The sequence below is a fragment of the Macaca mulatta genome, chromosome 14 (assembly GCF_049350105.2).
Source record: "Macaca mulatta isolate MMU2019108-1 chromosome 14, T2T-MMU8v2.0, whole genome shotgun sequence".
In the NCBI taxonomy this organism is placed as follows: Eukaryota; Metazoa; Chordata; class Mammalia; order Primates; family Cercopithecidae; genus Macaca; species Macaca mulatta.
Window position 1 is genome coordinate 45,699,437 of NC_133419.1, and position 8,640 is coordinate 45,708,076.

Genomic DNA, 8,640 nt, shown 5'->3' on the forward strand with positions numbered 1-8,640 from the left:
TCTATCACCTCCACAGTGCCAGTTCAGACTGGTTGTACAAAGGAAGCTTCCCACAAGTTTGGTTTGTAGCAGATCCCTCAGCTTGGTTACTGTTACAAAGATGGCATGTCTGAGACCAACCTGTGAAAGTTTCAATTAACAACTCGAGATATGACTTCTTTGGATGACATTGTTATTAATTCACTCTTGTTCCCCATTCATCTAACCAAAGCCCTGCTATGCTTTCCAGCTTTCATGGTGCAAGCCATCTGTCTTTTCATGTAATCAGCTGTGTACTTGGGAGGCAGAGAGGTAGGGTGGAAAGAACATGGGCTTGGAATGAGGCAGACATAGTTTCCAAACTTGGATCTGACCTTGGGTAACAAAAATAGGCAATACTATATATTCCTTGCTTAGTATGTGCCATACACTATGTTCAGGAACCTACCTGTAATATCTCACTGAACCCTCACCCTCAACCTATAAGCATCACCATTTCTGCTTCAAAGATGACAAAACTGAAGTTTAGGAATGTTCTGTAATTTGCCCAAAGCCTAGATGCAAACTCTGACCTCTCAATAAAGTCTAATTTACCACATAAAACTGCCTCCAAGTGATAACCTCCCTTGGCCTCTGCTTCCTTACACAAAATGCATAGATCGTTTTTCCCTTTATCCAGCTTCTTGTGCCTCACATTAAATAATATCTATATAAAGAGCTCTGCAGACTACCTGGCACATAGCAGATGCTCCATAAATGTTCCCTTCCCTGCTGCTGAGGCGGATTCTGAGAAATAAGAATTTCTGACCTTAAGCCAAAATCTCACTGGGTGGTTTGGCTTTTTCAGAATGGTTCCAAGAGTTTCACTAGGGCCTCATGAAAACACCTCTCTGAAGGCTACATCTCTTATATCTTATAAGTAAATAATATGGGACCCAGATTTGGTGCTTCAGATCTTGGTCACAGAGGAAGGCAGAATGAGAAATGGAAAGCAAACCTAGCTATTCTGAAAGCTAGAATTTGGGCTGTAACTCCTCCAGCCTCCCCTTTGATGTGTGTGTGTGCTTATATGTGCTCAATACTTTAAGCTGTTCCATGTGTATATATTTGTGTATGTGTGTGTATATATGCATATATACACATATCCAGAAGTAGATGTATTTATATACAGATATATATACACGTAATGTTACCCTGAATAAGCCACCAGTACCACCCTTAAAGTGTCTTTAGAAAATTAACCCATGGAGTAAGCAATAATATGTGAACCATAAACATTCTTGCATGTTGGCAGATAACCATGCTATACATTCCCCTCCAAGAACTGAGAAAGAGAAGAAAGGGAGTAATACAATAGCAGAAAAATGCACTAATCAAATCCATAATCAACTTTGATGATGGAGCAAGGATTCTAATCAAAACACAATGGAGCAAAGTTGCCACAGGTTGTAAGCTTGTAGCTGTGCTCTCTTCCCAGGGGCCTCCTCTGTGCTTTCTTTTTCAACATCTAAAACACCCACAGAGAATTTCAATCACTTCTAATTACTTCTTTAAAGAAACTAGGTGCAACTTGAACACCAGCTTCTAAAAACAGGAAATATCAAAGTATTTTATATATGTATATATTTTTTCTTTTTTTCCTTGCAACTGCTTCTTAAAATTAGGCTAACGTCTCCTCAAATAGCTCAGGCATGTTCCTTATCTGAAGGTCAGCCAGAGAGAGTTTCTGAACAAACATAGGGCATGTCTTTAAAACAACTCTCTGCACATGGTCCTAATTTATTCACATGTTAACAGAGCAGATGCTATAAATGTTCATACTTGGGGGAAGGCACAGGTATCTCAGTCCCAGGAAGGTAATTCAGGGGAGGTGTGCTGCTGCTGCAGAACACAGTTTCCTCCACTGGGAGAGGTGGGTGGCGGGAGAGAACCAGCTGTAGGTTTATGGGAGAGATTCAAGGTAAGGGGCCTGGAGGAAGGGTGGGTGACAGTAGGGCTGTACCTAACAGCTACTTGCTGGCTAAGTTAGGTCTTTTCACACTTGATGGAGATGAAGAGCAGGCTTAGGGGCAATGGGACGTCACCGGCTGAAGAGAGTTGCTGCATACTAAAACAAGGTATCAGAATAGCCTCCTTTCCCCTGTAACTACCATGTTGAATATTCTGAACCTCAAGCTAATAATAATAATCACCATCATTTCCCAATGATCTGTTATGAATCTGAATCAGATCCTTAATGGACACCCTCTCTGCATCTTCTCATAACTACCTTGCACATTCAGAATGATGATCCACCAGGAAGCCAACATGCAAATCTAATCCTTCAGCTGCAAAGCCTTTGTTCTTTCTCTTCATCACCTTTTGAAAAGGAAGATGCCAGATCTGGAGCAATGACTTGTTGCATGAAGCAATATCAACTGCTCAGTACCACTGCATGACCTTGCTCTTCATTCTCCACTATCACACTCATTCTGACCTCCTCTCCTCTCCACCAGTCACTCCTTCCCATCTCCAAAACCCAGCTCATCTTCTGTCTCCTCCAGAGGCTCTCTGGACTTCTCCAGCCATCTTGGCCTTTCCTGTGAGCACCTTGGATACCCAGCCCCAAGCATGCTTCTGAGGCCTCCCTGTGTTGTGCCTGGTTGCCCTATGTACATCAGTTATGCCTCCCAACTAGATTATAAAATCCTCAATACTCAGGCCATGTCCTATTTGCCTCATAGATCTGCCAGAGCCTGATGGAAAAAAGACAGCAATGAAGAGTGGGAAGCCCGCAGGCCTCAAAGCCAGACCAACCTTGCTGGACTCCCTGCCCTGCCACCCTAGATGACCTGGAGCAAGTGGCTGTACCTTGCTAAGCCTGATCTAGCTCAGTGGTTACAGCAGTGGTCTTATAAATCAGGGCCTGCAAGTTCTAAGACAGTCTCTGTGGTTCTCCCTGGACAACATCATGGTTAAAGGCCTGGGATCTAGTGCCAGACTGGCCAAGTTCTAATTCTACCTCTGCTACTCACAAAGTTACCAAACTGGTCTTCACCTCAGTTTCCATATGTGTAAAATGGGGATAATAACACTTATCTCATTTGGTTGTGATAAGAATAAAATTAGTTTTTAATGTTAAGTCCTTAGAACAATTCCTGGCACGTAGGAAGTGACATATAAGGATTTGGCCATTATTACCATTGTTATTATTGTTACTATATTGTTATATTGTCATTATCATAGAAAACGGATGTATCAGACCTGATTTAAGTGTTTCTGTAAAGATGAAATGAGATTATATGTAAAGAGCCTCACCCATCAGGCACTCAGAAAGTGGTTATGCCCTTCCCTCATCTTCCCATTCTGCCTGGTACTGTACTAGGAAGGTGATAGATGTTCTACAAATCCTTGGAACAGATTGATACCTTTCCAGGGGCTTGACAGAATAAGCCATATCTTTTCTCACTTAGGGACTATTAAATCTTGGTTCAGCATGCCCTATCTCTTAGGTTAGCAATATAAATAGCTACTTTTATTAAGTATTCCTTATTTGCCAGACACTGCACTGAACACTTCACATTATTTTTCTTAATGCTCATGATTCTAGTGGTTGTTAATGCTCATTTTTAAATAGATGAGAACACTAAAGCCCAAAGAAGTTAATGAAGGTGGTCACCTAACTAGTTTATGACAAACACAGGACACCACTGATACTCATCTGACTTTAAAACCTGTATTATCAGCCACTACACAACCCAACCTCCTGCCAAAAATCCCCTGAATAAAAGGGGAGTCAGAGGCCCCAAGAGAGCATTTGCTATTTAATTCATTGCTTCCTGAGTATCTTCTAATAATATATACCAGATTTGGGACCTGGAAACTACCACATGGCCAGTCAGACACAGTCCTCATGCCATAACCAAGAGACTCTTTTGGAGGGAGAATGGGCACCGTATCAGGCAGACTGTTAGAAGACCTGACACAGAAGGTAAAATCCCACTGGCCAAAATCACTTTGATGTCAGCTGAGCAGACAGGGATCTGCCACAGGGAAGACCCCCCAGAACCCCTGGGCACTGGCAAAGGAGGTCAGGCAGGTAAAAATCAGGGTAGTCCACTGGAAGTGGCCAATTTCCTTAGCAGTCCATCCAAACTGTGCTCACCTTCAGTACACAAGGGCCCATTGTGGGCGAGAGAGGTGAAATAGGGGGATTATGGACCAAGGGCAAAAGAGGGAAGCAAAGTCTTGAGGGAAGTGGACTGTTCCAGCCCCTCAGGGAGAAGCTGAAGAACTTTTTTTTTCACGGAGAGGGTGATGAATCACCTTTCCAGAGCCTATGCACTGCCAGTCCTCTGACAATGTTTGTTAAATGAAGGGTCAAATGGGCAAAGGCAGAACAGCTGCCTGGATATGAACAATCCCAGCATGGACTTTCCCTCTCATTCCTCAGGTGCTCCTCATCAGGCTTGAGGGTATGTGTCACCTCCAGTTCCGAGTCACTGTACTGACCTCCCACCGACTGCCCATTACATCTCATAAACCCCACCTCCACGGATGAAGGGAAACCCCGTGCAGAAGTGTACCCTGCTGCTCACCCCCATTGGAGAGCCCACTGGACAAATCCTGTACCTAACAACAGAAGAAGAGCAGAGCACAAAACCCTCACAGAGGCAGGCCCCCGGAGCACTGGAGGAAATCTTGCCTTCCTCCCACACACCATCACTCAAACCTGTCAGCTTCCAAAAATGTTTAGCAAGTGCAGCAGCAAGGGGCATGCTTATCAGCCTGGTGTGGGAGCTTAATCTGCTTTGAGGGCCTTCTCCAGCCCAGAGTTCCAAAAGTCTGCTTACAATTAGCTTCCAGCTCCAGTTCCCCCATCAGAAAGCCTAGGAATGTGTTGAGCTCTAGCCTCTGATCAGAGAAAGCTCCAGGAGAAGGTGGAGACGGTGTCAGCAGGGAAGTATGTGCCAAAAAGGTCAGCTGGTCTGTTGCCATTTTCCTGACACCGGCCCCAAACCACCTCCCCTCTGGCTTCCCGCCTCTCCTGACCGGACAGTCACATCCGTCAGGTCGGCCTGTCCCCAAAAGTCCCTGCTGACTGACTGCCAAGAAAATATAGCCCCCTCCTACCAGAAGAAGGGGGAAATGGAGCGGGGAGGGCCAAGAGAACCTGATTGGCCCTTGCTAATTTCTGTAAAAGAGATTGCACGGCCAGGGCTTGTCACCCAGCCGAATGGAGTGATGCAGGCTCTGTCTGGAAAGGTAGGAGTCACTAATTCTCTTCAAGCCATCTCCCATCCCCACCCCCCGTCACTCGGGCAACCAACACCAGGATCTACCACCCAAGAAGGAGGGGCTTAGCTTCGGCCGCCATTCTAAGGCAGCCACCCACACCCCCACCCCCATCCCCACCCCCACCGCAACAGCCAGCCAAGACGCTAGGAGTCTCCAGCTGCCGGCCTCGGCTGGTGCACTAGTACTGCAGTCCCAGCACCTTGCCTGGAACCACGTCACCCCTCAGGATGGGGCAGGGACAGGTCATCTTCAAGCCAAGGGTAAAGCAGGTTCACTGCCACTCCCAACCTCCTTTTCCTGGATCTTACAGCCCGGCTAGGGAGCGTCGAACCCAGTGGGGCCTCAGATCGTTCCTTGTCCGGAACAGAATCTCTGCGGAACCGCCAGACAGACACAGAGCTACTGATGCGGATACTGGCTTCTTGGGGCCAAGACCTCAACATGCAGGACCTCACATTTCCAGCACACGTTTTTTGAGAACATCCCGACCTTTCCTCCTCCCCAGGAAGATGCTGCAGACGTGCCCGCCATCCCAGGTCTCGAAGAGCTCTTTAGGCAAACCTGGGGCACCCGCGCCACACCCACCGGCCGGCCCACTCTCCTCGCACATCCCCCAACCTGCCGGCCTAAGGGCAATGGTTCCCTTCCCTGACCACATGGTAGCCCTTTCTCCCATCCAGCCCTTTCTCCCACACCACCCCGAAAGAAATATTCATCCATCCTCCCAGAACAGTACCCCGGCACATGGCACCTCTCACCTGGGTATCGAACCCGTTTTCCACCGAGCCGCTCTTCCGCAGCGGGAGCCCCTCCCCCGCTGGCTCCTGCAGCCCCTGCAGCACCTGCGATTTCAGGGGGATCTGGCTAGGATAGGTGGTCTTGCTCACCTCCACCTTGCTTCCCAACTTCAGGTAGCAGGGCTGGGGGCCGGCCCGGGCCGGGGGCACGTGCAGGATGGGCGCGGCGCTGTGCACGGGTTTGGGCAGTCCCGACTTCATTTTGGAGGCGACCAGGATGGCCGGCATCTTCTCCCGGGGCTTGGGCTTTCCCAGCACGTCCCTGGCAGCGGCGGCGGGGGCGACCGCTAAAGGCAGCGCGGGTAGCAGAGCAGGCGCCGGGCCTTAGCCCACGAGGCGCCCACCACCAGCGGCTGAAAAAAAAATCCCCAGGTCGGGGAACTCGAGGCAATCGGGCGAGCGCGCCTTTGGGGTGCCGGGATGGGAATGGGGGACTGGCCACGGCGCTCAGCGGGTCCCACCTGGACGGATGCTGCAGCCGGGTCTCACACCTCTCCTGGGTGGCCTTTCAAGAGCTCTGGGCGCTCAGGGGCTGCCGCCTCTTGCAAATTTCCTCCTGGGAAACAGAGGCTTGGACGCCCATATTAACTTGTCACTGCATCTCCGAAGTGAGGAGGCCCCTTTGGAAGAGACAGAGGCGGCGGCAACCCACGAGTCCCGCTCCGGAGGCTACGGGTCTGAGCCGGCGAGGGAAAGAGCTAGCAGCCAAGGAAGGAAAGGAGAGAGCAGCGAAAGAAGGAGAGAAGGGCGCACTGGTCCCAAGACGTCTCCACCGAGAGGCAGCTGCTGCCCTGCTCGCGAGCACCGCAGTGTCACCCGCGACGCAGCAGAGGTGCGGCGAGAGCCCCCGAAAGGTCTCTCTTGGCGTGACAGTCACCGCTGCCCAGAAGGCCCCCGTACTGAGAGCACCTTAGCGCCTGCGGGTCTGCACATGCTCCGTGCGCTAGAGCGCAGCAAGGCTGTGGCCGTGGGGCGCGGGCGCTGGGACGCGCGGCTGGCGGGCCGGGCAGGGCTGCGCTCGGGAGCGGCCGCCGCGCTTCCCGGGAAGGCTGCGCTGGCTGCGGGGCTCAGCACAGGGGAGGACAGGCTGCGGCCGGCGCGGCTGCGGCGCGCGCTGACAGCCGGGGCCGCCCCGGCGCGCCCATTGGTCCACGGTGCACCAATCAGTGGCCGCGGCTCTCACTGCAAAGAGGGCGTGGCCTCAACTCTGGCCGCCGCCGAAACTCTGGGGCCGCGCTTGGCAGCTAGTACAAAGCGGGCTGGTGGCCGCTCTGCGGCACTGCTCCGGCCGCGCGCCTCCCGGGGGCCCACACCCCCGCGTCCCTAAAACCCTCATTTTGAAAAATGCCCTTTCGAACGCAATCGCCCGCCCCAGAGCCACGCGGGCACGGCTCTAGGGAAGTTTGTTTCCTTTTTCAAATTGCTCCGGTCACCTTAACGGTTTGAGTCTTCCGGAGTCACGCCCGCAGCCTCGCTGCCCCCATCTGGCTTGGGCAGGGCCGAAGCTCGTCTCCCGCGTTAAGAGCGCGCCAGCCATTTCTCTGCCTGCTCTTCCAGGCGGGCCGGGCGGGGGGCCTCCCAACGGCTTCCTCTCCAGTTTTCAAAGGCTGCACATTTCACTTAACTATTTGAAGTATTTATAGGCAAATACAATACGCAGGGAAGCTTCCCGCCCCGAGACAGCTCCTCCACGCAACCTACCACAGACTCTGTAATTAGAGTGGCCTGAGGAAGCCGGGAGAGGCTTCATGACCCCGGCAGGCTCTGGCCAAACCTTGCTGCGTTTCATGGAGCTCCTCCCTGTCCGCGCCTGGGACGCACTGGCCCCAACAGGTTCATCGACTCGAATTCGCTGTTTGGGTTGCTCTGTGGTTTCCTCGCTGACTCAAAGTGTATGAGAGTAAGAAGGAAACTGAGAGATGATCAGGCAGGTCAGACTTCGCGATTTATGAATGAGGAGCCTCCCATCCCGTAGAACTGCTTGGATTAGAATTGGGCAAGTTCTTTAAGCTTACATGCATCCTTATAAAGCTTCTGTTTTCACATGTAGTAAGGTGGAGGTTTGACTACATTTACCTAATGAGCTGCTGTTTGGATTAAATGAGATGGTTGGTGCATGACAGTCATTTAGCACAAGTACCTGGCAATGTAGGAGACCAATAAAAGCTGGGTTTTATTTTCCCTGTTGTTGAATTACTGCTGCTTTCCCCCAAAGTCATCTCTGTTAATAAACTATTTGTCTTTTTTCTTTGTTTCCAGGATACAGGTTTTCACTTTGTGCCTGCCCTATAGCCTGATCTTCGGTGCTGCTAGCATTGATTTAGAATAACTCAGATGCTATTAACTGAATATGTCCCCCTGGAATTCATGTTAAACCCCTAATCCCCCATGTGATGGTATTAGGAGGTGGGGAACTTTAGGAGGTAATAAGGTGAAGACAGTGGAGCCCTCATGATAGGATTAGCACCCTTATTAGAAGAGACAGGAGAGAGATGCTTGCTTTCTGCCTTGTGAGGACACGGAAGGCAGTCTTCTGTAGACCAGTAAGAGGGCCCTTACCAAGAACCTGATACCATGTTGGCATCCT

At 50.6% G+C, this 8,640-nt stretch overlaps 2 protein-coding genes across 5 annotated transcripts in view; one reads left to right on the forward strand and one right to left on the reverse strand.

The window, feature by feature from the left end:
- NAV2 (neuron navigator 2) overlaps positions 1–7,137 on the reverse strand; it is a 409,147-nt gene extending 402,010 nt beyond the window's left edge. For all 4 annotated transcript variants that reach the window (XM_077964833.1, XM_077964832.1, XM_002799608.4 and 1 more), the window contains exon 1: positions 6,015–7,137. In XM_077964833.1, coding sequence (XP_077820959.1) covers positions 6,015–6,281 — 267 coding nt within the window. In that variant the 5' untranslated portion in view covers positions 6,282–7,137. The remainder of the gene's footprint in view (positions 1–6,014) is intronic.
- LOC106993312 (uncharacterized) lies at positions 2,661–8,234 on the forward strand. Its single transcript, XM_015114648.3, has one exon. The coding sequence runs from the start codon at positions 6,523–6,525 to the stop codon at positions 7,378–7,380; it is 858 nt and encodes a 285-aa protein (XP_014970134.3). The 5' UTR covers positions 2,661–6,522; the 3' UTR covers positions 7,381–8,234.
- The last annotated feature ends 406 nt before the right edge of the window (positions 8,235–8,640 follow it).